Source organism: Vitis vinifera, chromosome 13, assembly GCF_030704535.1.
Source record: "Vitis vinifera cultivar Pinot Noir 40024 chromosome 13, ASM3070453v1".
Classification (NCBI taxonomy): domain Eukaryota; kingdom Viridiplantae; phylum Streptophyta; class Magnoliopsida; order Vitales; family Vitaceae; genus Vitis; species Vitis vinifera.
This window is the reverse complement of record NC_081817.1, coordinates 5720531-5747701: the sequence shown is the minus strand read 5'-3', so window position 1 is coordinate 5747701 and position 27171 is coordinate 5720531. Positions and strand designations below refer to the sequence as shown.

Below are 27171 nucleotides of genomic sequence, written 5' to 3'. Positions count from 1 at the left end.
GCACTCCACTTATATTGATAAACTAATCCATAGTGTCTGAAAAATAATTACAGCAATGTAAGAATAAAGGGTTATATAACGATGAAGGAACCATACGTTGAGAAAACGGTGTCAATGTGTGAAGACACCAAGATAGCATTGTCTTCTGCTTCAGATGCATATTTTGGCAATATTCGTAAGATGATATGATAAAGATCTGAATAAATGAGTGTTTTCCCGACAAACAGGCCACTGACCATACGGTTTGCACCAGATTTTGCATGAAAAAAATCCACTTGAACATCAACCTCCCAGTGAGCCATTTTCTTAATTTTTTCTGCCTCTGCCAAAACATACTGTGGTGGAAAGCATGTCAAAGGAAGATTTCTACAAGATGATCTCCAAGGAAGGAATCATCAAAAGACCATTAATTGGATAAGAATAATATTAATCGTAAAAAGAAGGAAAATAATGGAATTGATCCAGGCTCAAAATTTGAGGAATCAGTAAAATAAGTATACAAACCATAGTGGCAGTTGAATTAGTTTTTCTTCTGGTTTTCATAAACAGGGCGCCCAGATCTCAAGCTATATCCATATCCAATTATAAGAACACCATATACCATTTCAACTTGGAAACCCATTTATTTAACTAACACCAAATGGCATCTTCTTCATGATGACCTGATTTGAACAAGGGTCTTGAACATAATGTTATGAAAAGTAGCATTCAGCATTCGCTATTTATGTGATATAGGTGATATCTGTAAGGGAATGGTCATGTTCTATACAAAGTGATGGCAATGAGGTGTTGAGAATGGCATGGCCGTGTGCACCAGAAGCACGGCTAAGGGCTGCGTGTGCCACAGCCATGATAATTGTTCCTTTGGGCTGAGCAACCCATATGCACCAACAGTGCAGCCATAAGCTGTGTGTACCACAGACACGGGAACAATTATGACCATGTGTGAGAACTGACAACTTAAAAAACATACAAAAACTTGAAGAAAAGAAGTTCTGAGTAGACATCAAAAAAGATGTAGGAAAACGCCTAATATCAACTCATAGTGTACATTTTTTCTACAGAACTTAAATAATAAATAAATCAATAAATCACCTTACAATTTTTATCATTCCCAACATTGCCATGTTGATCAATTTGAGAGCACAAGGAAAATTCCCTACAACTATTCCATTCTTCTAACAAATTAACTGCATGCAGAATATGCAAAGCTTCCTAACACATTCCGGATCCATCAGATAGAAGAGTCCAAGTTGGTTGAATTCATGCACTCTCCCAAAATTTCACATAGGTTACAAGAGTGCTTCCTCAAAACAATAAATCCCCTTTAGGCAAGATATTTCCCATGTCCACCGTTATTTCTTTGTGAGAATACACTCTTTACATGAAGACACAGGGATTCTAACCATTCAGCAATCTCTGTTTACACTTAGGTTCTCTTTCTGAATAATGCGTTAGTGTTGGGCTTTGAAGTCCCTCTTTAGCCAAATTGGGGATGAAACAGTTATAAAGAAGAGCTTCGAGGAAGAGGTTTCAGAAAAAAAAAATTGACTTAATCTTTCGAAAGAATCGTATTACCAGAAGCTAGAATTGCAGCACAGCTTCTTAACGTCATGACTATCAAAATTTCAAATCATCCATAGGCATTTAGTTGGTTGGTCACAGATTGCATAGCCAGTCAACAACAATGAAAAACAGTGAAATTGACTAGTCGAATTGAATAAACCCAACCTGGAGTGCGTCATCGAGAGCATCAGAACCGATAGAGTGGGGACCCACTTGAGTCAAGGCGCGGACATGCCTGATGGCCTCAACCTCGGAAAAACCCCTTTTGCCGGCATGGTCAGCGCCCAGAGGCGCAGGCATGTTATCGAATTGATAGTAATGAACAGCCCAAGAGAAATATATGATAACGACGAACAAGGCCAGCCATACGAGCGCTGATCTCTTGGGGTACTTCACACCGGACGAATTCACCACTTCCGCATTGCCTGGTGGCGAATTTCGAGGAGGCATGATGGCAGAGTGCGAAAAGTGGGTGCGGAGACTGGGGCTGGAGGAAGAAGAAAACGCGCCTACTTAACGTGAAAGCTGAATCTACGAAAGGATTCTAATTTTTTTATTTTTTTTTTTCTCCTTATAATTTCCAAATCTGATTAAGGAATTGTATCATATTTTGAATCGTATAAAGTTTTTCGCTCACGCTACAATTTGAAGATACATCATCAGATCACACTTGAATTGCTACCTACTATTCATTCATATCCATCGATTAAATATGTACATAGAGAAAAATAAACAAATATAAAAATTAAATAGCTTCAACTATCATATTTAAAATATAAAAAAAGTTAAGATAGAAAAATTAAATAGCTTCAACTACTATATTGTTTTAAATATACATGGAATAAGAGTTTCGATATATTAAATTTGATGATCAATTTTTATATGCTTCGAAAAGGAAAAAATATTCAAATAAGAAATTTATATTTTTTGAAGAGAAAAAATTTTCAAATAATTACAAGTGTTAAAATAATATGAGTAGAAATTTGTGTCAAATAATATCTAAATATTTAGTGATTAATATGTTTTATATTTTAGCCATTTTAGATTTTTTTTTTTTAATAATTTAGTTTATCATTTTTTTTGTTCAAATATATGTAAAATAATAAGATGTTTTAATATGACTTTATCTCATTTAGCCCCGCTTCATTTGTGGATAATAGTAAAATAAAAAATTATTTTAATTAATTAATTATTACTTTTGACTTTTTAAATATATGTAAAATATTTTCATGAGTAAACAAAGCAGGGTAGAATATAAGAATTTTCTACAACGAAGATGTTGTGATCAATTTATTTATTTATTTATTTTGTGAGAATAAGAACATGAAAATATATGGAGAAAAAAATAATAATTTTTTTAAATCACTATTACTTTCATCTATTTATAAATATTTTGGAATACATACACATTTTAATGAGTTTTTTATTGTTTTCTAAAATGTCATTTTTATTTACTCTCTCATCAACACCGGTTAACAACTAGACTTCTTCACAAAAATGTTTCATTATTTTAACATTTATTATTATTATTATTATAAAATTTTAAATAATAAAATAATAAAACAATAATAATAAAATTCTAAAAAGAATGAAAAAATTACGTGAATCAGTCTAGTTGTCAATTGATGTTAATGACATGGAAAGTAAAATGAGCATTTTAGGGAATAATCATATTACTCGTTAAAAAGTGCATATATTCAAATGATTTTAAAATTGATGAAGATAATACAAATTTTAAAAAATTGAGCTTACTTTTTCCCATATTTTTCTAATTAGTGAATGGAAATTCATTTTCCCCGTAAATATAAATAAATGAAATAAGATCAAGTCAACTTGACATCCTAAACCTATCTTATCATTCCCTAACCCTATTTTACCATCCCTACTTGAATTTGGGTGGAAGGTTAATAAGAGAATAAAAAGGAAGGGGGATATTCTTTATTAAAATAAAATGGAAATTTTGACCATTTTTATTAAGATAAAAATTATATAAGTTATGATAAAAAAAACAAACTTATAAATAGACCTAAATTACAATGGGAGGAAGTCAAATAAACAAACAAGTCAACTTTAATTTCTAACCATCTTACACATTATTAATTTTGTAATATTCCTAATAAAACAAAACTTTACTCATCGTGCCCAATGAGCCTCTTGTCAAAATCATCTACACAAATAACAAATAAATAAACATTAGAAATTCAAAATATTGGCTATGTTTGGTTCCCAAAAAATGTGAGGAAAAAAAATAGAGAGGAAAAATGGAAGAAAAAAATAATAAAAGAAAAAAAAAAAGATTCAAAATCAATAACTTATTTTTATATATTTCTTCAAACTCCTTCCACTTAGTTTCATCTATTATTTATTAAAAAAACCTATTATATAAAGATTAAATAATTTTAAAATATATAAATTTATAACTAATTTTATTTAAAAAAATTTATGGTGAATTCAAATATAAGAAAACCATTTTTTTAATATTTTTTTTAATTTTCTTAGTACTTTCATAAACAAACATAGTAAGGTAATTTGCAAATTAAGAATTTGACTTGTTAATTTATTTCTCCCATGCACCAAAGTTATGCATCACCGCCTTTCTTGAGTAATTTTGTGATAATGTGGGGATATATTTGTAAATTCACAAATTCCTTTTGGCCTTTTTCCAAAACACTCCGTACTTTAACTAAAAAAGCAGCTAGCTGCTAAACGCCTACCTAACGACTGCATCGCGAATCTGCAAACGACGTCGTATCAGTGTTCTACATCTGTTACCGAGGGTTGCTGCCAGGGACTTGGATTGACCTGTTAGGGTTATCCGAGTTGCAGAGCGGAGCCGGGAATTCTTCGGCGCGCCCGATCACTGATTCAATACGGTTTCGAATTATAGAAATCGATACAATCACCGATCTTTATCGTAAGAAATTGACTCAGTTGAGCGGATCGCAAGAATCCATGGGCACAGTGGCGGTATAGCATTTTTTTTTTCTCTGAAACGATGAATGTAAGCCACCCTGCGGTGCACCCAATTGAGGCACCTCCGCTCACCGATGCCGCCAACGGTGCGCCGAGGGCGCGGATGAAGGACATCCAAGGCATGCCGGGCACTCTTGGAGGCCTGGTGTTGCGATTCTTCCAGTTCGCGTTTGCGGCAGTGTCGCTGTGTGTCATGGCCACCACCAGCGATTTCCCCTCTGTCACCGCCTTCTGGTATGGCATCCTTCTTTCTCTGTAGCTTTAAAATTTTTTAGATGCGTAGAACTTGGAAGTACAGATGCAGAACTGGAGTTGTTGCAAAGCTTCGGATCAGTTTTCAACTTTTTCACTGTAATTTTTACGCGGCGATGGATTTGTACGTAAACTTTTATTTTAAACACAGCGAAGAGATTTGGAATTCCCATGAAATGTTGAGTTTTGGCCTGAATGTTTAGCACGATTTGTTCTTATTACAGAGAGGGAGGTTTCTTTTTGGCGCTGGGAATGTTGGCGGATCCTGATATTATGGTCCCTTTGGAGTTTATAATGGTCAAGTCTTAGATATTGGATGTTTGTCTTTTAGTGAAATTTAGGAGCTGTTCATTTCATACGTATCTTCTATAACATTTAGGCCAACGAAACTTCCTTATGTTTGGACAAGATCAACATTTTGCATGTCACGGTTTGGATTTGAGGGAAGTAACTACTTAAAATAACATGGTCAATCAATACATATTATTTCATCACTAAATCGTAAATGAGCATGAACGAATTTTTGCTAGGTGGTAAGTTTAAGGGCTGGAGTTTAAAGGGTGTTAACTGCACAGATGGACTCTGATGTGTAGATAGGACCTTGGTGTTTATAAGTAGTGCCTAAAGGCTGATTCTTTGACAACACCAAGGAAACAAGTTGTTTTTAAAACACAAATTGATACAATGCTATAAAGGAATTACTTTTTTCTTCATGGGAACAGATCTTTAGTGAAAAAGAAAAATGGTTCTTGTATGTTCTGTCTGTATTTCTTGGCAAGATATGGAATGTGCTCCCAGTTTTAAAATACAGAATTAACACAAGGATTGCATTTTTTATTTTCTGTTTCATGGCATAATAGGATTTCCTGTATTTTCTGTGCCAGCTACCTTGTTGCTGCTGTCAGCTTGCAAAGCTTGTGGAGCCTTTCTCTTGCCATTGTTGATATATATGCACTTTTAGTGAGGCGCTGCTTGCGAAATTCCAGAATTGTCAGCTTATTTACAGTGGGTGATGGGGTAAGGGAATATTTGCATGGTATTTTAACAAAATTGAGCAGTTACATTAATAATGTAGACATGTCTTGGGTCTTGGCGGGCTTCTGTTATGTTGTCACATCATGTAGGCCAGGTTAGAAGGTGAACAATCTCAAGTTAAGAGATGAAGAAACTATTCTGTTTGGAAATTTTTATTCCCCAAAGTTGTTATCAAAGCCCATACCTCAGAGATTGGAGTAGCATTCCTGTGTAGGGTTTGGCATCATTTTGTCTTTGGCATTATCCAGTTCTCCTTTACATTTTATGAAATATTATTTCAGTGGTACTCTTTTTTTTTTTAAATAAATAAATTTCCCCTGTTGGATTGGGGGTGTTAAAAATCTGGCCCAACTCAATCTTGTTGGAATTGAGGAATCATGTAGTTAGCATCATCTTTGCTTTCTTTGGATCCTTTGATGTTGGTAGGGTTAATAATGGTGAAACTAGGAGCTTTATCAATAGGTTTAGGCAATTGAGAGTCAAAACTTAAAAATAAATATGCATAGGCGTACCTGCTGTTTCTATTCTCTGCAATTTCAACAATGTGTTTGTTTTGAAGTTTTTTGTGTGTGGGGTTCACATTAGATACTTTCTATGATGTAGGGAAACCTTAGGGTGGTTGTCTAAAATTAAATGGTTGGGCTAAAGCTTCAATCTTTTAGAATTTAAGGAGAGAAATGACGAACTAAAATTATGGGAGCTGGACAAAGAAAATAAAATATAGAAAAATAAAAAAATAATGAAGAAAAATAAGAAACCTTAAGGGTTTCACTAAGGCCTTATTATTGGAGTCTCACCTAGAAGAAAAAGTAATAAAATTTCACCTTTGAAAATTAAATTGCAATATATGTATAAGACTTATTATTGTTTATCATTAATCTCATTTTACAGCAATTAGGCTTACTTGTAGGCTTTGGAAAACCTTAAAAATTGAATAAAAACTTAAGCTATGTAATAACTTATGATGATTCTTATTCATTCTTTAAAACTATGAAATCTTCTAAAAAATTAAAATAAAATTGAAACTTTCTTTTTAGAATTAGAAGCTTGACTTTATAGAAACCTTTTGTAATTAGAGTTTCTAATAAAGAATACTTTTAGAGTAGCTAACTTTTATGAAAACCTAAGGTTTCATTTAAGGTCAATGTCTTCATTTGGTTAGTGACACACAAGAAGGTAAACACCAATGACATGCCCTACAAAGCCCTTAGTTTTGATCTTTGCTTTTTGTATATGGAAAGTGGAGAAACTATGGATCATCTTTTTTTATAGTGTCCGTTGACTTTGGAGCTATGGTATTGACTATTTAGAGTAGCTAATTTGGATTGAGTTCCCCTATGAGTCTTTGTGAAATGATGATTATCTCATATAAGGACTTAGGGAGCTTCATTAGAGGCAAAGATTTTTGGCAAACCATTTGTCTCATATGTTTGGGTAGGAAAAAGATGCTAGGATGTTTTAGGACAAGGTGAGGACTTTAGATACTCTTTGGGACCTCATTCATTTCTACTCATCCTTTTGGGCCTCTTGGTCCACTACTTTAAAGGGCATTCCTCTCAATGTGTTCCAAACCGATTGGTATTCAGTGTGTAGATCAAAAGGTTGGGGTAGCAAGGAGAGGAGCATTCCGCTCATTGAATTGTTTTTTGTACATTCCTATTTGCTACTATATTGATGTATAAGTGTGCTTAGTATTTTGGATGTGTCAAACATATTTTTTTATCAGGTCATTGTAGTTTAGGGAAGATTCTCCATTCTTCTTTTGTATTTCTTTATCCTCATTTAATACATTTTTTTATGAATAAATAAATAAATAATACTTCTAGATTTTGAGAACTCATGCAAACTTTAGGGGAAAAAAAAACTTTTTAAAAATAAAAATTTAGAAATGTGGAAACTTCTTTCAAGGAGAAATTTTCAATAAAATAATTCCAAATTTGAAATCAAAGTCAAATATCAATCACTTTCTAGAGAACCAAAAAAAATCTGCAAAATTATGTAAATATTCTTGATAAAGTAATTTGGGGTTTCTTGATTTCTTGTCATTTTTTTCTGGAGTAGATCTTGGAGATTTATCCCCATCATGTTTTAGGCACACACTGTGGTGCTCTGAAGTGTAGATCATGAGGAGGCATTGTAGCAATCTATTATTTGAGTTAATGGTTTAAAAGTTATAAGCCATGGAGTTGATAGGGGAAGATCATTACTGGTGGCTTGGACACTAATGAAGGATATGGGCCAAGATTTATGGAGAGGCTGAGGAAGCATTAGACAATAATATAGTGTAGCAATTTGTATCTAATGGAGAAGTATCCTCTCCTTTATAGGAGAATTGCAGGTGAAAGAGCGTGTTGTGGGTTGGTCAGATTGTGATTATCATTACAAACTTCCATAACTGGGAATAAGATAGTTTTTTTTAAGTTCTGTTATTCTTTCAAAAGCTGTATCCATTAAGAAAAATAGAGAAGTGAATGATCAGGAGGTTTGGCATGGAAGTGTGATAATGCCTAGTTCTTGGTTAATCTGTTCTTAAGATGTTGGAGAATTATAAAGAGATTGCATTCCTGACCAGGAGGGTGTGGATTTCATCTGTTCCAACCAAGGCAGCTTTGTGTGCTGGGTTGTGTGAGGGGTAAATGATTGATGTTGGATCACTTGATCGGTTGAAATTGGATAATGCTGAAGAGGTGCATTATGTGTGGGATAGAGGAGGTAGGATCAAGGATGGGCAACTGGTCAAATCTAGTCTGTATTTTACATGGATGATAGTTGGGGTCTGCTAGGGTTTCTTCATAGTTTGGTACTGTTCCAAAAGAATACACTTGCAAGTTCATTAAATCCCACCCCTAATTAGATTAACGACATCTCTTTATATCATTAGTGTCAATTTTGGAGGAAAATTGGTAATAGACATAAAATCACTGATTTTGGTTTTATATTTGTTGTCATGTACTACTAGGCTAATTCTGTGCTGCTAGGCAAAATATTAGCCAAATAGAAGTTGCTCATTTGTAATTGGTCTTTATTGTTGGTGAAAATTCATGCTCTCATTGCTAAAGGGCACCTTCATGGGCTTGTCTATTGTATAGATGGTTTTTTTTATAGGCAAATAAGGATAAACAAAAGGAGAGTATAGCACACTAGAAGTGTACATGTGAGAAAACAAAAAGAAACAAGCAGCAACACAACTTCAATCTAGCACTTAAAGCTCAACTACTCAATAAAATCTATAAAGAATAGTGGACCAGCTTGACCATCAACTATAACATACGCCTAAGAGTCTAAGACCACATATATGGATTAGATATAAGGGAGTCTTTCAAAGATTAGTTAGACATGTCTCCTAAGTTATCACAAATTTAGGCATGTATCCTAAGTTATCTCCTTTTTCCTTCTTTCTATCCTCTATCATCAAGCTCAACTTCTAAGCAAACCAGTTCCATTCGTTCTTAAACATTCAAAGTAATCTCTAGCAAACCCTAATTGACCCCCATACTTTCAAATCCTATTTCTTATTTTCCTCTTTAAACCTTTTCACCTTCCAGCCACATTACCCAATCAACTTTAAAAGAAAAAGGGGAGAATCAACTTTTATATCATTGTGCTGCCTGAACCATTATTTTCTTCATCCAAATCCTTCTCATTTATTTTTATTTTATTTATTTATTTTTGTTTTGTGCTGGCTAATTCCTTCACTAATTCATCAAAGTATGGTCCTAATTTTCACACAATTGCTAACTGAGCAACCTTTCCATTTTTATAGGAAAAAAAGATTTTCATTAAATGATAACAAGAGATAAGGAATTTGCAAAAATGAGCTATCCTTCAAATAAGATCAAACAGAAGATTTTCAAGCTAAGATATCCAATTTACACTTGTGGAAGGGCTTTCTTTCTTGTTGGTTTCCCCACTTTGAGGGAAGGAATGAGCTCAAGATTTCTTATCAAGGGGAAAAAAAAGAAGGAAAATACGAAACATGAAGAAGAAGCTCTGAAGTTCCAAAATTAGTTGTCTAAATGAATGGTTTCTTAATACACTCATTTTCTATATTTTTATTATGGATTTGAATTAGTAGAATGCTAGTTAGAGCAGCTAGGATCTTCGCCAATTTTATGGAGTGAGAATAGGAAAAGGGTTACCCAATCTGCCATACCTAGTGAGACGATGAGAGTCTTCTTCCATCCTACCATTAGAGGATGAGTGGAGCACTAATGAGGAAGGGCATGGAATTATATGATAGAGGTAGTGCTAATGCTTCTTGACACTTGGAAAATATGCTTTGTGCATAAATCTATGAATAGAGAGTTTAATGCACAAGTAACTAAACAACCTGAATCCAAAAATCTTTGCTGTTGTAAACACCAGAGTTGAGGAGAAGAATTTTTCCTTGCATGATGAGAAATTCAGGCTTCAGACTGCTGAGACAGCTTGTCAGCTCTTTCATTCTCCTTTGTTCACAATTAACCATCTTATAGCCATACCCCTGAGTTAGATCAACTTTGTTGGAGTGGAGTACCAATCCTCTGCTTGAGTGAGAACTACAGGCTTTTGTGATCTGTCCCTTTCTGAAGCCAAGCGCATTATTCATTTAGCAACTGCATCAAACTGCCTAAAGATTTTGATAAGAATCAAATGGGCACGTTTTTATTTTTATTTTATTTTTAGGTTTTTTTATACGCGTGTACTGATTCCATGAAAGGGTGAACGAAAGGGGGAGCAGCATCAAATTCAGTAGGATTCAGTTTCTATGTTTTGGTAGCCATATATAAGGCCAATTTTCTGTTTGCTTGACAACCCTCACTGCCATTTCATGATAGTCATAAATACAAGTCTAACCTTCATTCTCAAATTGTGCTGATAGTTATTTTCTTTTCTCTGACCTTGACATGAAAAGTAGTTGCATCCTCTAAACAGTGTAAGTGTAAGAGCTCAATTGGGAGAGCTGTTAATTTCTACTTTTAGCAGTATAAGAACTACTTTTGCTATGTGATTGATTTAATGTTTGGAAACTATATTTCAGAAATGTTTTTATTAAAAATAGAATAATTTTTAAATTTTTAAAAATTTAATTACTGTAAAAATCTGCTTACTGCATCAGGTTTTAAAAAAAGTAGAGGTCTCCCCTGTTTTCCCAAAATGTGGATAAATCATGTCAAAAGTGTGAGACCCACATTTGTGAGTTTTATCCAAACATCATTAAAAATTGCATTGGACCTTCAAATGTTTCTTTTAGCATTTAAGAAGCACTTCTAAATAGGGCTCAGCCTTTTTCTCTGGTGGGTGCCTTTAGAATAGTCTGTTATGTTTGTTCCACAACACAAAATGATGGACCTCTTTCTCTCTCGTTTTCATTTTTCCTATTTTGGAATGTGCAGATTACTTCGACACTTACATTTGCTGCAGCCTGTGCATCTGCTGGTATAACAGTCCTTATTGGCAATGATCTTGATAACTGTGCTGTGAACCACTGCACCAGATTTGAAACAGCTACAGCAATGGCCTTCCTCAGTTGGTTTGCGGTCTCACCATCATTTCTCTTGAATTTCTGGTCACTGGCATCCAAGTGAAAGGAACCAAGATGGGATTCAACTCAATTCAACAAAGTCCAAAATCCCCATTACTTGGGGTAGCTTACTAAAGTATTATTCAAACTGTGTTCTTGGCATGATTTCCCTGTTGGTTTTCTCCCATTTACCTGAGATACTATGACCCTTCCTGTGTAAAATCAAGTCTGGTTTGGCATATAAATGCAGTTGTGTAACATGATGTTATAACTGCAAAAAAGGAAGCAAAGAAGAGAAAGAGTCCATAGTTTTGAGTGTTTGGATGGCTTAACTATTATTATGAAGAAATCTTAGGATCACAAGTTATATTGTTGTATAAACGCGACAGGCACATGGTTGGGGTGGCCCTGTTCAAATACTTAGTTGAGTACTAGTTCAGTAGAACTGTTATTTGTAGGAAAATTAGACCATACGTAGCTCTGTTTTTGCCTTGAGAGTGCAATGGGTTTGCTTGTCTCTTGGTTTGCTTGGGGGTGAAGAGATTTTCTTTCGTTATTGTGAATTATAATTCACGACACAGAATGAAATTATGAAAAATCAGTTTATGTGAGCGAATCTCCGTTTGGTTGCAGAAAACTGTCATAGATATGCTCCACTTGATCATCAAAAAGCGACAACAGTTACCCTCTGCAGGGGAAAGGGTAAAACTCTTGGTTGCTGCTAGAAAATATAAATATTTTGGGCACTTTCGATCAGTGTTAATGATTTTCCGTTGCTATTTAAGATGGAATGATTGCCCTCCAAAATTGATCAGTGGGTACGTATAAGCCATCAATGATCTGTTGACCCTGGTGAACCATATTTTCAATTGGTTGCTAAAATTTATGGCTGCTAAAATTTTCCCTTTTTAGTACAAAACCTTTCGGAACTGATGGTAGTCTCCTTAGAAGTCCTTCCTTATATGAAATGATTGATTTTCATGGTAAAATTGCTCCATAATGTCCTTAATCGGGTAGGCTTATCATGCAAGGCTTTATCTTTTTCATAGGCAAGTTACATGAAAGATATAGATGCTTTTCACATAAGCTAAAAAAGACTTTCGAGAGAAGCAACACCGTCTTTATTTTGTGGTACACTCCTTGTCAAAGCAAAAACGCTTCATTAAGAATCATCTAAACAATCCATGTGCTGTAGGCTGACATTTCTGGAGTTTGTCTGTCCGCTACTCTTCTTAACTTAAAACAGAAGCCTTGTCCCTTTTGAACAGCCAATTCGAACAAGGTAAAAAGGTTTGATGCTTGCAGTTAAATTACTACCTTAACCGTAAGCAATTGATATTCTAAACGCTAGGCTGCACAGCTGTTTTCCTTTCTGCCAAAAAAGAAATAGGGCCGGAGAATGATCAAATCAAAACTTGGCGTCTGTTGATGGAACTGCTGGTAAACTCTCTCAAGCCTAAAAGCATTTGGTGCATGAAGAAAAACTAATTGCAAAACAGGGGAACAGTTTCCTTCTTTTGTCTAATTTATACAAAAGATATCAAAAGATATCTATCTACACAAAAGACCAGTTAATGAAGGCAAAGGCGAGGCAGTGAACGGTATTTTCTTCAGTAAGGACCTTCCAAGCAATGGCTTGCTCGAATGAAACATGACGCCCCATGGTTGACATACCAATTCCAGCTGGTACCAAGGCAAAACCCTGCAACATAGAACATTCATTAACACCTCTGGTTTATCCTCCCTTGAATCAATTAGTCTTTTTCTTGATACAAGAGGATGTTGCCTAAAATAATAACTGAAAGCGACAAATGTCAAGTTATCCGGTTATCAGAATTATTTACCAACCAAAATTACCTGCTGCATAACCTGGGGAACGACATTACATAATGCCTTCCGACCAGCCTCATCAAATATCTTGTCCAGTGAAACATCCTGCAAAGCTACCAGTGTAGTCTCCAGCATGTCAAGCCCTGCTTGGTTGGCAAATATGAAAACGGGGTGCAACTGCCAACCAGCCAGACAACCATTAAACCCTATCTCCTTAATTTGTTTCAGATTGTTTAATTTATCCATTGTTCAAATATCTCCTTGAAACTTTGCCAATGATATGATCAATACATGTATATCAAATATAAAAAACAGGTGTGAGATATAGCCAGCTTTACAGCATTTCCAATTCATACAAACCAAAATATCTGGATGTCGTGAGTTCAAAGATATATAATGTTTCTAGGTGAAATAAGATGCACACCTAATCCATGGCATGCTTTTCTTTTCCAGTTTTTTTTCCTTGCCAGATTGACAGATATGCTTTATTGCCTATAAATCTCAAAGAATTGTTTCACTCATATACAACCATTGTCTTTCACAGGCAACCTAGTGGATCAGTTGAACATGGGTAAAAAAGGGTCACCGTCATAGACACGTACCTTCAATGAGCAGCATAATATGGCATCCTGATGATGCCAGAGCTGTTTCAACACCGAGTCTCCACCATGGTAATTGGACTTTAGCAATTGATCTCCTAAATGGAAACTGAAAAAGAAAGGAAAAAACATGTTAACCTTGGTTTCTCAACCATTGTTGAAACTTTTGTTTCTTTGAAGATGATGGAAATTAGTTTCAAAATGGTTTATGCTTTAGGACAAGCCATTGAACACAGTAGGACATATTCCATATTATGAGCATTATATGTACATATGAGATACTACATAGTTAGGACTGGACCATAACAGGAAAAAAAATTGACATTTATATACAACTAAAAATCCACACATGTATCGGCAGTAGAATCCTCATATGTATTGGCAGTAGAATCTTCAAATGACATTTGTACATCTTCTATCGTTAAGGGATGATGTGCAAGTTATTTGAGAAAGGACTGAGTATACAAAGGTTCCCACAATACTAAAACTCTAAGAGCTTATTATACTATTATTAGGTTTGTTTTCTCATATGCAAAAACAATTAGGTATAGATATATTTCCTAGTTAGGAAGAAATTATCATTTGAATGACTAAGGTTTTTGATCACTGAAAGGGGTAGTAATCCAAGTTCATGAAGTTTCATTTCCACATTTCCAACATGCACTGCATTCAACTTGCCTATAGCTTTGGCAGATCCAACGAGCAAGGGTGAGAGCTTCAGGAGAGCCTGAGGTTGACTTTGGCCTCCCATGCAATCCAGATGGGGTTATTGCCATAGCAACCCTCTGAACAGAGGAAATCACATTGCGGGCATACTGTCGAGCCATAGTCACAACATTTCCCTGAAGATGGCTCTCAAAAAGAAACTGGAAGGCAATAATCAACACTGAGCGAGAGTCACTAGATGAAGCTGTGCATCCAGTAGCGTCGGATGAGCGTACTTCAAGATTGGATGCTAGATTCATCATTCGTTTTGCAGCCAACATATCTTGTCTGTCACACTGTAAAAAGAAACTGTTAGAAATAATAACTTAAAGAATACACTTACCTAACGGTTTAAACATATATAACACTATAGAATCTTAATGTTTGAAATCATTTAAACCCATAACTTGTACTGAGACAAGTCATCCCATTTACAAGCTCTGCCTAGATGATAAGATGACTAATGTACTCAAAGCAGACACACTTGACAAGCAGAGTTAGTCTAAGTTTCATTTAGTATCAGCAAGCTCAAGAGCATCTCAAAAGGAACGCAAAAAAGATACTTTCAGTTGTCCTTTTTCATCCATCTGCTTTAACACTCTTAAACTCACAGACATGGATATATATTCATTTATATCCTCGTAAACATGACTCCAACAGGCTAATCACAAGATTTTGGCAGTCCTAGAAAGAAGATGCTCTTTTGCAAGACTGTTCAACAATGAGAAGTAGTTAAAAAAGTAGTATGACCAGTGACAGAAAGGACAAGGCAATACTAATGCTTCTTTCAGCATAAGCATTGTCCAACTTGACAAAAATACCAAGCATATCTGAGAGCACCATCCCCATTTCTTTATTATTCTGATAAAAGAACCTCAACATGAGAATACATTGAAATAACGAAGCAAAATTTCAAATTACCAGGGCAACATATAATAACAATTTGATAAACTGTACAGTCACCATCTTCTGAAATAAACATCTAATGAAGTACTAGATAACAACATTTGCCATGGAAAAATAGTTCAAGAGGAGCACATGTTAACTCAACTGTTTTTGCATCCAACTCCAAGATCCGAAACCCAGAGGACAGAATCGGAGCATCATCTGGAAACATTTCATCAATTGGAGAAAAAACTAGTTCTGAGCAGGCTTCCCCAGCATTATCATCCACTCCATTACAAATCTGCAAGTTATTTGCAAACATATCACATCCACTATGTCAAAATTCTGCAAGTCATAACACACACACCAAAATGTAAGGGACCTTTTTGCCAGCAAAAATAGAGTGGCTGAGCAGAGTATAACATTTTCAACAAATTTGAATTTTCCAGATGTTTTTCCAACTTTGGAAAATCAAATTCTTTTATGAAGATGTACTAAGCATGGCAGGTTAACCTGTGTGGGCCATTATTTCATGGCAATTTATGATTCTAAGTCAAACTGGAGCAATTCTCAAATGTGAAAGGAGCGTTGTGTGTGTAAGCACACGCATGTATAACAGGCAATATTCAAGGAAAAGCATGCATACAATTTTCTCAACTATAATCACCGAGAGACGCTGAAGAGAACACCTGTAAAAGATGAATGTTCCTCCACATAACAGAAGCCTCTTCTTGGCTGAGAGCATGGCCTTCAAGTTGAATTATTTCTAGTATCTGGGATGCAAAACAATAATTACAGTCCAAATAAGTACAAAATACATAGTAACGAAGTAAAATAGAATCATAGCTAGGGCTATATGATGAAAGCCAAATCATGAAATAGTAAATTCCATCTACTGTATCTTCATTGATTGACCAGACAGAGAGACCTAAAATTCTAATAATGAACAGACCTCATTTTCAGCTGTGATGCCAAGAGACATGGTAGTTTGGTTGCCAGAAAACTGGGAGGGGCTCAATCCGGGCAAAGCAAACGAGTCACCTCTCAATGATGCAGCGGCATATGCATCAACACTGAAATCAGCCCACTCAGAACGGTGCTCCCTCAGGAATCGAACCATCAGTGAAGGGGAAACATTCTAGCAAAGGGATCATAAAACATCTGATCATCATACAGTTAAAAGAGTTGATATTGCTCTACATTTAATCTGTAAACCAACAAAATTTATTCTCAGATTTCATCAGAATACTCATCGAAGCTTGACATCAACACAATCACTTACTTCTAGTATGGATAGAATGTTGCTATAATCACAGGAGTCTAACCAAAAGAGAATCTTAAATGCTGTCAATCTATCAAGCTATGTTTGGTTCATAAAGCAAAGCAATGTGCGCTGATATTCCTTATGTTATCAAACAAGGCTAGATGGTAAGGGGCAGGATAAAATGTTTTGCTAATATCTAAAAAAAAACAGAACTCATGTTTTGCTAAAAAATCAGAACTCAACAAGGTTTCAATTTCAAACTTCCTTTGACAGACAGTTCAATTAGTGAAGCAGAAGAAGTAATGCCAATAACGTATTTTACTAGGACCAATTAGAGAAAAAGCTCCCAAAAGATCATTGTAATTCCTCAATTTTGAGCTGGCAGATTTCCTTGGAGAATGCTATTCATCCAGACATCAACATGAGTTATTAAGTTTCATAAACTAAAAATACAATACTTATATTTCCTTCCCATGTCAAGGTCTTCCAGGAAAAGTGACTTATCTAGAGATGCCTAACAAAGTTAGCAAGCATTCACCAATAAACAGGAATACAATACCATCCAATAATAGATGTCATAATAACTTTAAAGGGATCATCCTGCAACTCACCTGGAGTAGCATGGCAGCCTTCACACAGAGAATTCCTCCAGGCAAGGAAAGAGCAGCTGTCGAATTTGAAATGGTGCTCAAGTTCTTGGCTGAGTTTACAGATATTATTAAATCTTCAGCACCATCAATTTGCATCAGTGACCAGCCATCATCATTAAATCCATTGATAGCATCATTGAATCCTCTACAGAAATCAAGGAAAAGATTGGAAAACAAAAAAGAAACATCAAAAAATTCAATTTCCGAGATATTCTAGTGCCATGATTTCTACAAATGCATTCTCAATTCAAAAACCTTAATGCCAACCACATGGTGTCAGTATGTCAACATATATACTATAGAGATAGGTGTATTAATGTACTACACAACTATATGTATCATGAGAGAAGAGAAACAGAAGAACAAAATATTATAGAACTCACCTGCTCAATTTTTGTCTAAAAGCTCGCAGAACAGCAGGCTGCTTGCCCAAAGTATGTGTTACATCACCACTTGTTTCCTGAGCTATTTGCCTAATATGGTGCAGAGCCTTCACAGAAAATGCTGACTTTAGTTCTAAAGAAGAATGCCTTAATTTTGAGAAGGATATAACTATATCATAATTCATAAGCAATTCTAAGTTGAAATTAAGCACATGATGCCACATGCCAATACAGGAAACAGTAAACCAGTTTCAGAAACTACATCTTGGATTTCAGACAGTAATTCCATCCTCCTCTTACTTCAATTAACATTAACCTTAACCTCCCACCCAGTTTAGTAAAAGAGAATGATATGATTTGGGGAAAGTTGCCATAAAACCTTTGTTTTAAATAAATAGAGAATTTTTCTCCAACCAATTTACCTCTTAAGATGGAAAAGAGAAAAAATAATGTCTATATGACACATCAAAGCTCAGGCCTAGTCCCAGGGATACTTGTCTGTTCATCTATCCTTTGTTACTATGTCACTTAAAATAAAACCCAAAAAGGAATTCCACATCAAAGATTATCATGAACAGGGCCAGGGTACTTTGTCTTATGTTTAACAGTTGGCCCTAACACAAAGAGGCCCCAACCCCTTGCCACTTCAGTTAAGCCTCAGGGGCAAAGTGTATGCATGGGTAATACATGTGAAATATATGTTTTTTTTTTTTTTTTTGATTAGTATGTGTGACATATATGTTGCCTACATGGGATCAGGTTGGTGCCCATGGAGGGAGCACAATGGAAGGATCTCTAGGGGCAATTTTTTGGCAATTAAGCTAAGAAAAAAAAAGAGTTTTGTGGTCTCCATGTGTTTGGAAAGCAGAACTGACAGCAACTAGGACATGTTCTTTCTTAGATTTTACTGATGGCATGGGTAGTCCATGCAGACAGCTATGACAGGGTTGTTTTGATAATATTTTTTTTCTTTTTGTTCTTGCCTATCAAAAATAGCTTCAATTTTTGGCCAATACATTATTTTAGTAGAATTATCAAGAGGAGGAGCTTGAAGAACCGTAGACTGCCTGTGACCCAAATTTTAGTGCATGAGGATTCAATTATTCAATCTCTTTTTTATCCATAACTTTTTTTTAAAGAAGCTGACACAGTGATATGCCCAATGGGTAAATTTTCTTTATATGTTTGTGAGCCAGTGCTCTTTCAGTGTTCACCTAGGAGAGATTGGTGTTAAGGAATGTGACTGAAGATTTCAGCCATACTAAGAGTGATATGATCAACCAACTGTTCAAAAGTAGCTGAGAATGTCCTGTCAAAAAAGACTGATCTTGGAGAGAGGAGGGAGAAAGGATTCACCAAAAATGAAAAAAGTGTCCTAAAACAATATTGTAAAAGGTAGAGATTAAGCCTTAGCTGAAATTAAGAAGAAATGGAATTTCATTTTTTATTTTTTTTGATAGGAAGAAGAAATGAAATTTTTAAATCAGAATTTTAAACAAAGAAATAGTAACAAAGCAACAACAAGATAAAAGATTGTTTTGGGGCATGCAGAGACTTTAAGCACAATGGATGGACCAGTATCTAAATTAAAGTGGGACCATGACAACAGCTGAGTGAGGTACACCTAGCATTTTGAGAGAGGAGCACCATAATTTTTTTTAGAGGCAAAAATTGGATATATATTAATAGGGCCTAAGGAAAGGGCACACCAAAGTACATATGATGTACACAATAGGCACCAACAGACAAGCAAAGAGAAGAGAAAACACAAAAAAACCAGCTCCCTCTCTTCACTTAGAACTAAGCCAATCAATAAAACCTATCATGCCAAATGAATGATCATTGTATGTACACTCCAGCCTATTCCAAAAAAACTCATAAAAATAAGATTTAGGGCTTGTTTGGTGATTATTTTTTAAAACAATTTTATATTTTCCAAAACAAGAAAACACGTTTGGCAACTAGAAAATAGAAAACTATTTTCTCTCCTTAAAAATAGAAAACATGGTGTTTTAACATCTTTTAGTTGTTTTCACTTGTTTTCTAAGGGTTGTTTTAAAAAATAATTATACAAATATAGAGAATGATTAAAAATAAAGCACTATATATAAAAGTTATTTTTAAAACATATTTAAAAACATAGATATGTTGATTTCCAATCCATTGTACCCCAACACAGATTTATAAAGATGCAACAAATGCTGAGACTCCAAATTCCCCATAAAAATATTAACTAGGACAATGAAAAGAATTGGAAGGAAATGCAGAAACTAGAATCTGTAAGAGTTTTGCTGTGGAAGAGCATAAGAAAAGTTGAATATTATTCATCAAAATCTGTGCTTGATAACTCAAAAAACATCAATAAGAAAGAGCATGGAAGTCATAAAGCCCACTGGCTCAACAACTGGAAGTGTTCACTTTGCATGCTATATCTTCGATCTAGCATAAAATTAACAAAAAAGTAAGAACAATAAAACATGAATTTCTGGCAAATTTACAGCACCATTCCGCCAGATTTTCTCTTTTGTAGTCCTTTCAGAAGCTATATGTCAAAAGTTTAAGGTTATCTATCATGTTAGTATTTGGAATGGGGCAGCAGATGAGAGAGAGGCAATCTTAACACTTTGAATGCAATTGGTCATGGCCATCCTTAACATTCATGGGTATTCTTTCAAGAAACTATCCACCATATTGTTTCCATCAACAATTATAAGATAAAATAATCTACATGCTTTCAGGATTCAAAACAATTGGCCACTTACAGCAACTGTCATCTTCTGTGCCACAAGTTTGGAAGACTTGTAAAGTGGTTGCAGCACCTCAGGTACACTCCATGCCTACAAGGATTGTGAAAATAAGTCTATAGCAAAGAAGGTCTTAAAAGATAACTGCTAGAAACCAAACCTCAAGATCTAGGTGGTCAACAATGTGAATGATTGAACCTCCCCCCTCACAGGGCCGAATCAAATAGCCACTGGGCAGCATCTTGGCTCTGACAAATTGTGAAGCGGTAGAGGGATTTGGGCCAGCACCAGACCCAGACATTGATCTCTCACATACCTTGAGATATTGACATCAAGTATAAAAAGCAAATTAGATTAAGTTCAACTATACCCTGATAAAATTTTCTTAAAAATTCAGTTAGAAGTATACAGCCAACTAGACTATTAGCATATTCATTCAAGTTATCACTTCAATAAGAACTCAAAAAATATAAGTTCTGATGGCTAGCAAACCAAAGGTACTGACTGATAGACAAAGGTTCAGGTATCACTGCATATCAATTGGCATTGCATAAGTGCCAGAAGATGGGTTCTACTTCAAAATACATGTGACTCAACACTCAAAGTTGATAATTTTTTTTTGATAAATTACACTCAGAGTTGATAATTAAACACATCCTTAAAGATTGAATCAATATGACCAGTAGCAAAGGGGAAAATTCCATAAGTCTAACAATTCCTGTGATAAAATAATAAATAGATCTAACAATTACAGGTACTGCTGTGATTGTTTTTGGTTGGAAAATATGACATTCAAACATGATCACCAAATATCTTAAATTCGTGTATGACAACAGGAACACTCAAAATATGTCATTTTCATAAGAGATCTATGTAAAAAGCACCAGATGATCAATGGAAAGAAGTCAAAGAACATTTACCACATTAAATCATTGCTCCAAAGTTCATTATTTTAAAAAATAACAAATGAAAAATTAGCAAACAAGTAAACTGCAACTGCAATTACCACAAGGCTGCCATCTTCTAAACTTGAAGTATATCTTAGAGTCCAGAAATCACGTGCAGGAGCCAGTGTAGTTGGAGCATAAACCTGAAAGAAAATATTAGTGCTTTATTAAGGAAATCAAAAGGTTAAACCTCCATACTATGCTGCTGTAAACCCAGATGCAAGAAAATAAAGTAACAACATTCAACCACTTCTGCTCACTTGCATGTATATCAGTTCAAGTATTCCCCCATTTCCCGCTGGAAACTTGGCGAAGACTTCCAGTTTCCGACAATCTCTGAACCAAGATTGTCGGTCTTTGAGGATCTCCATTATCTATCAAAGAAAGAAAACCAAAAGATCAGTTTTCAAGCATATAACAAACAAATAAAATGGAAAACTGCTTTTTGTCATTATCAATATATTCATTTTTCTTATTAAAAAAAAAGTAAGATGGACAACCGGAACACCACAAGCAATGGAATAGAAACTCCTTTCAATTTTTTACTAGACATATTTCTTAAGGCTATGTTTGATTCTTGGAAAATTTGAGCGAAAAATGAGAGAAAAAAAAAGTAGAAGGAATGAAAAAGTAAAGGAAAATAAAAAATATATTTGAAGTGAATAAATTATTTTTATGTGTTAGTTCAAACTCATTTCACTTATTTTAACTCTTTTATACAAAGATTAAATAATTTAAAAATGCATAACTTTTTAACTAATTTTAGTTTTATTTTATTTTCTTTCGCTTTTTCCATAATAAAACTAAACATAAGAAAATTATTTTTCCTAGTATTTATTTTCTTTCCTCAATACTTTCCTAGAACCAAACATAGCATAAGTGTCTTCCAATTATCGCTTGGACATGCATAGTTGATGAAATAAATTATAAGTAATCCCATGAAAATATGTTTTATTCATCTAAAATTTTAGAAAGTGGTTGTTCTCAATTCTATGGAAGATTATGGAATCTACTCTGATAATACCAGTGGTTACCTCTGTAGGTTCTAAAGATACAAGACTGCAGGCTCGTGCTGCCACTCCATTGCAACTATGGGAAATGGCAACAGTCCCGACCGAATCCGGACCAGGCTGGACTCAAAAGAGAAACAAGCACAAGATGTAAATGAGTCAGCTCTACAAGGATAATGAAAAACATACATTTGATAAGTAAAACCTAAAGTTTGAATCAATGTAATGCAACACACTTGCACACCACACATGTATAGATATAAATATATGAAGATAATATAAAAAAATACCTTCATCCCAGGAATCTGGACCCAATCAACAGCAGTTCCCTTAGCCTTTGAAAGGAACTCCCCCATGGCCTCCTCAGCTATTGAGAGGAGCCTGTAGAACATAAAGGATTAAGTGCATCAGCAGCTGCAATTGAAAAAATGATAGCAAACCTACATCAAAAGTGGAGTTCTACAGAGGTCAATATTGCTGATGGTTAACATTACCCAATAGGATTATTTCCAGTTCTTGAAGAATGTTGAGGAGTAGCAACCAAAGAATCACATCTTGTATCAGTAGTTGTTGCAGTTACCTGCATAGAAATCGACAATAAGCAAAAAAATGTGATAAAGCTTCTGAATTAGCAAATTAGTTTATTACCATCCATCTTAGTTGCAGAAGTATGCTTAGGTTCTGTATGGATCATGGAAAGCGTGAGGTAAAAATAAAAAAATAAGTTTGAGATCAATAAAAAAATTTCTTCAATCACTCTCCATTTAATTCCACTTTTATATGGATAATGACAATTTGAAAATGTGTCAACTTTGTAAATAATTTTCAATACATTTTCCTTCATATCTTCCATAGAAAATCAAAGAAAAGAATGTAAGGTTCCTTTTCTTGTTCCTTAGTACTTTCAAATATCCAAATGAAGTCTTAATATCTCCTAAAATAACAAGTCTTAGTATCTCTCAAAACAGAAAAGGAAAATTTTCTCAATAAAATTGTAAAGATATCAGGAAGCCATAATATGGACAACTTCTCTACATAAAAACACATTAAAACTGTTAAAAATTGTTGTAAGAAACATGATAGAAAGGGGGACCCCATTGAGGTATGGAGAGATAACACCCTTTTAAATCGAGATTGTCCCCTTCCATAACATAAATCACAATGGATAGCGTACAAACTGCAATGATGCAAAGAACCAGACAAAATCAAATATAAGATGCATCCAAGTGCATCTACTTTTTAAGCATAGCAATCATATCTTGAATAAGTTCTAGCAACAAAAGTTCTCAATAAGTTAACCAAAATAAAAATAAAGCAGAAGGGAACAAAATCACAAGAAACAAAGTCACATGGAACAGCTTGCAATGGATTGGCCATACATTTTGCAATTGTTGCTTCATGTATCCATTCTCATATACTAGCTGTGACACCTGTTTTTGAAGCCGTTCATTTTCCTCCATCAACAGCTTATTCATTGAATTCAGTTTCTTGTTCACAGACTGAAGTTGGACAGCCTCTTTCTTCTGCTTCTCCCGGCACCTGCAAGAAAAAGGAAAAATGTTAATAAAATGAGATATGCCTTTCTACTCAACAACAGAACTCTGAATTGCATCCTCAGAATCAACTTAGTAGAACCTGGAAACCAATTTGCTGTCTAATGAGCTTAAGCCCCGACTCTAAAAGATTGATTCTCACTTGAAAACAAGCAAATTTTCAGGAATGGTGTCTTCAAAATGATAGAAAAAGCATGGAAAATATTATAAAATTATCTTCATCTTCTTTCTCTTTCTTATCTCGCCCTTTCTGTGCTTGACCAAATCAAAATAACTTTTCTAGCATTAAAAATTCAAACTTGAAAGCAGGTAACGACAGCAGCACCATTGAAAATCACCATGCAATTCCAAGAACATAAAGAAACCACTGTGAGGAAGCCGTTGTTCTCGTGCAAGCGAATCACAACAAACAACAAATTTCAAGAAAATAGCACAACTGATCCACCATTCCCAACCCAAACCCCCTAACCTGCGGTTCTGAAACCAGACTTTGATCTGCTTTGACTCAATGTTGGAAAGAATCGGGCACTCCCGGATCAGCTGCTGCCGGCGAGTGGAGCTGGGCTTCGGACACTCCGCGTACACCCTCTCCAGCGCCTCCACCTGCTCCGCAGTGTAACGCACATACTTTCCATCGCCGCCGCCGCCTCCCCCCGCGCCGCCCCCGCTGCTCTCACCCTGAGCTCCAACCGTCGCCGCCAACTCCTCCATCGCGTAGCCCCAACCTCAACCTCAGCCTCAACAACCAACAAGCCTCCCCCCCTCTCGAGCTTTGGAGAGTCCGTCTAGGGTCCGATTAGGTCAAAACGTAAAGTGACGAAAGCAGAAGCAGACTGAACCAAAACAAAAATATTCGAAAACACATCTGTTTTGCTTTGTTTTATCTGCTGCGAGAAACGCCCCCAGTGTTGTCAAAAGCACCTGGTTTTCCTCCTCTTCAGCTTCCATGATTTGGCTTCCAACATTGTGAACCTTTTTCAAGAGAGACGAAAACAACAGAGACCAGAGAGAGAGAGAGAAAGAAGAGAGAGACCAGATAACGAAGTAAATGAAGGCGAGGGTTTAAATGAGGAGACAGCTCAACAACTGATACTCTGATCGGCCATTAAGATTTGGGGTTGAACAAGTATGAAGTGTGAAGGACGAGTGAGAGCGGTCTCTGTAGAATCAGCTCCTTCTGACTTCCACCGGATTTTTCGCTTCCATGGATTTATTGTATTTGTATTTCTGAATTTGTTGAATACTCCTTCCTTTATTTATTTATGTATATATATATTTTAAATAATTATCATATTTAAATAATTATGATATCTCTCATAATATATATATATATACACATATGAGCTCCTCTTAATCTACATTTGGGAAGCCTTTTTTAGGTTAGAACCGAAAAATATTTACATGATTATGTGTAACTGGTTATAAATAATATCAAAATTAATTTTTAATCCGGGGATTTATTTGGCGTTTATTTATTTAGCCGTATAGGAACAATATCTCTGCGAGTAGTTACAATAATACTATTATTTATTATATCTCTAGTGGCCCGTTTGGAAGGGTGGGTCTCACATTTTTTGTTTTCTTCATCATTTTAAATACAAAAGAAAAACCTGCTATTACTGTCCAAACAATTCCCCTATTCTACCCCCACTCAATTCCGCTATGTGTAATTTTCTGACAAAATCAAAAATATTTTATCCACATGTTTTTTAAAAGTATTTTCATGAATTTTTCAGCTTCCTTTACACGTACAAATTGCTCATTACATGTCACTTTTACTCTTTTACCCCTTTCCCCCTTTTTTTTGTATTTGGTTGATTATTGGTATTTTTTTTATTGCATCCCATCGCCTCAAAATCACAATACCCTTGAAAGGAGTATGAATTTAGCATACCCTTTTTTTTTTTGCTAAATAGCCAACTAATTTTGATAATAACAAAGTAAAGGTTGAGAAAATTAATGATTTTATTGTTTAAGTGCATAGACCGAAAATGTAACATCACTTCACATATCAAAATTTGAGTGCATCTCTAAAGAAAAAAAAATTAACAAAACAAAATATAATTAAAGAAAAGACAATTTTTAGCAAGAAAACTTGAAGATGTAAACGAAAATCTAGTTAGATTTTTTTATTTTAAGTTTTTATGATTGTAAATTAAATAAAAATGTAGTATATATGGATGATAAAGACCCTTATCTAAGTAATAGAAAATTATTTTGAATATAAGAGCTTATTTAGTAGTGTGATTTAAAAACAATTTTCTGTTTTTAAAAATGAAAAATCGTTTTTAAATATTTTTAACATTGTTTGATCATTGTTATTTGAAAATAATATTTAAAAATAAAATGAAATAGAAAACAATTTTTAGAAAACAAATAAGAGTTATTTCATAGTTTTTAACCATGTTTTCTGAAACTTATTTTTAAAAACTATTTTTAAGTTTAAAAAAAACGGTTTTTAAAAACAAGCTTCAGAAAACATATATATATATAATCAACTTTAAAGTTCATAAGAAGGCAAGAGATTAAATTGAGACCTTTAAATTTAAAAGTTAGTTTAAGTGTTAAAAAAAAATGGTTCAAAGTTCAAGGGATTTGAAGGTATCAAAAGTTCTCAAATAAAGCTCAAAGATTAGCAAAAGTGTTGGTACAACACATGTGATTCACCTATGGTCAACTTCTTTCCCTATTTCAAGATAAACAAAGAAAATCATGAAAGAAAAAATTGTCTGCCATATAGTCAACCTAATGGACCACATGGTTGACCTCTTCTAGAGAGCTTGGGTCCAATGAGTATTTGACTTCAACAGCTACAAATGCTATATCTTACATATACTTAACATAGACCCAACACTTTACAACTCTATTAAGAGTATTTTTAACAACTTCAAGAATGTTTTTAACTTGCATTTGCTAACCTTCTTTTAAAGCACCCAAACTTGAGCATTAACTTGTCCACTACTCTTTTGAAAGGTTTCTTATGTTATTCATTGATTGTAACCTTCATAAAAAGAAAAATAAGGAGACTCCTAATTGAAAAGCGAAATACCTTGAGGCTAGTTGACGAGTTAGAGGGCGTTGACATATTTGGGTTGTCAAACCGTGATAAATCATCTTGTTTGCAGCCTCTCTTCTTTTACTCTCTTTAATTTCAACACATTAGTTTCTCTATCTAAAAATTTTTTAAATAGACTATCATCCAATTCACTGCATCTCCTGTGATTACTTAGGATTACTTAACAAAACTCTTCATTTTGTATCAAAGTTAGATC

General features: G+C 34.7%; 3 protein-coding genes across 4 annotated transcripts in view; 1 reads left to right on the top strand and 2 right to left on the bottom strand.

Annotated features, from left to right (window-relative positions):
• Positions 1 to 2301, bottom strand: part of LOC100266752 (uncharacterized) — a 40786-nt gene extending 38485 nt beyond the window's left edge. Inside the window, exons 1-2 of the mRNA XM_002274123.4 lie at positions 1732 to 2301; positions 97 to 335 (exon numbers count right to left, since the gene is read on the bottom strand). Of these exons, the coding sequence (XP_002274159.1) occupies positions 97 to 335; positions 1732 to 2016 (524 nt within the window). The 5' untranslated portion in view covers positions 2017 to 2301. The remainder of the gene's footprint in view (positions 1 to 96; positions 336 to 1731) is intronic.
• Positions 2302 to 4140: 1839 nt separating this feature from the next.
• On the top strand, positions 4141 to 11792 carry LOC100254649 (CASP-like protein 5A2). Its single transcript, XM_002273934.5, has 3 exons — positions 4141 to 4773; positions 5676 to 5808; positions 11202 to 11792. Exons 1-3 carry the CDS (start codon positions 4562 to 4564, stop codon positions 11391 to 11393), a joined length of 537 nt encoding a protein of 178 aa, XP_002273970.1. The 5' UTR covers positions 4141 to 4561; the 3' UTR covers positions 11394 to 11792.
• A 635-nt stretch (positions 11793 to 12427) lies between these two features.
• On the bottom strand, positions 12428 to 25126 carry LOC100261558 (homeobox-leucine zipper protein REVOLUTA). Of its 2 annotated transcripts, none has more exons than XM_002274158.4 (18): positions 24369 to 25126; positions 23726 to 23885; positions 22841 to 22926; positions 22637 to 22727; positions 22371 to 22466; positions 21597 to 21710; positions 21396 to 21479; positions 20550 to 20705; positions 20408 to 20482; positions 17646 to 17752; positions 17224 to 17407; positions 16301 to 16486; positions 16038 to 16121; positions 15515 to 15649; positions 14437 to 14759; positions 13762 to 13867; positions 13187 to 13336; positions 12428 to 13031 (listed from the first exon to the last, which is right to left on the bottom strand). In XM_002274158.4, the coding sequence occupies exons 1-18, from the start codon at positions 24608 to 24610 to the stop codon at positions 12885 to 12887; spliced, it is 2526 nt and encodes an 841-aa protein (XP_002274194.1). In that variant the 5' UTR covers positions 24611 to 25126; the 3' UTR covers positions 12428 to 12884. The 2 variants fall into 2 exon arrangements, with proteins under 2 accessions (XP_002274194.1, XP_019079956.1); XM_019224411.2 differs by lacking the exon at positions 24369 to 25126 and adding an exon at positions 24238 to 24349.
• Positions 25127 to 27171: the final 2045 nt, after the last annotated feature.

Excerpts from the sequence above, each read along its gene's own strand:
- LOC100261558 (XM_002274158.4), bottom strand. The coding sequence starts at position 24,610 with ATGGAGGAGTTGGCGGCGACGGTTGGAGCTCAGGGTGAGAGCAGCGGG. Across the intron at positions 20,706-21,395 it reads TAGAAGATGGCAGCCTTGTG|GTATGTGAGAGATCAATGTC; the intron begins GTAATTGCAGTT and ends CAATATCTCAAG. Across the intron at positions 13,868-14,436 it reads TGGATCTGCCAAAGCTATAG|TTTCCATTTAGGAGATCAAT; the intron begins GCAAGTTGAATG and ends TTTCTTTTTCAG.
- LOC100254649 (XM_002273934.5), top strand. The coding sequence starts at position 4,562 with ATGAATGTAAGCCACCCTGCGGTGCACCCAATTGAGGCACCTCCGCTC. Across the intron at positions 4,774-5,675 it reads CCCTCTGTCACCGCCTTCTG|CTACCTTGTTGCTGCTGTCA; the intron begins GTATGGCATCCT and ends TTTCTGTGCCAG. Across the intron at positions 5,809-11,201 it reads TATTTACAGTGGGTGATGGG|ATTACTTCGACACTTACATT; the intron begins GTAAGGGAATAT and ends TGGAATGTGCAG.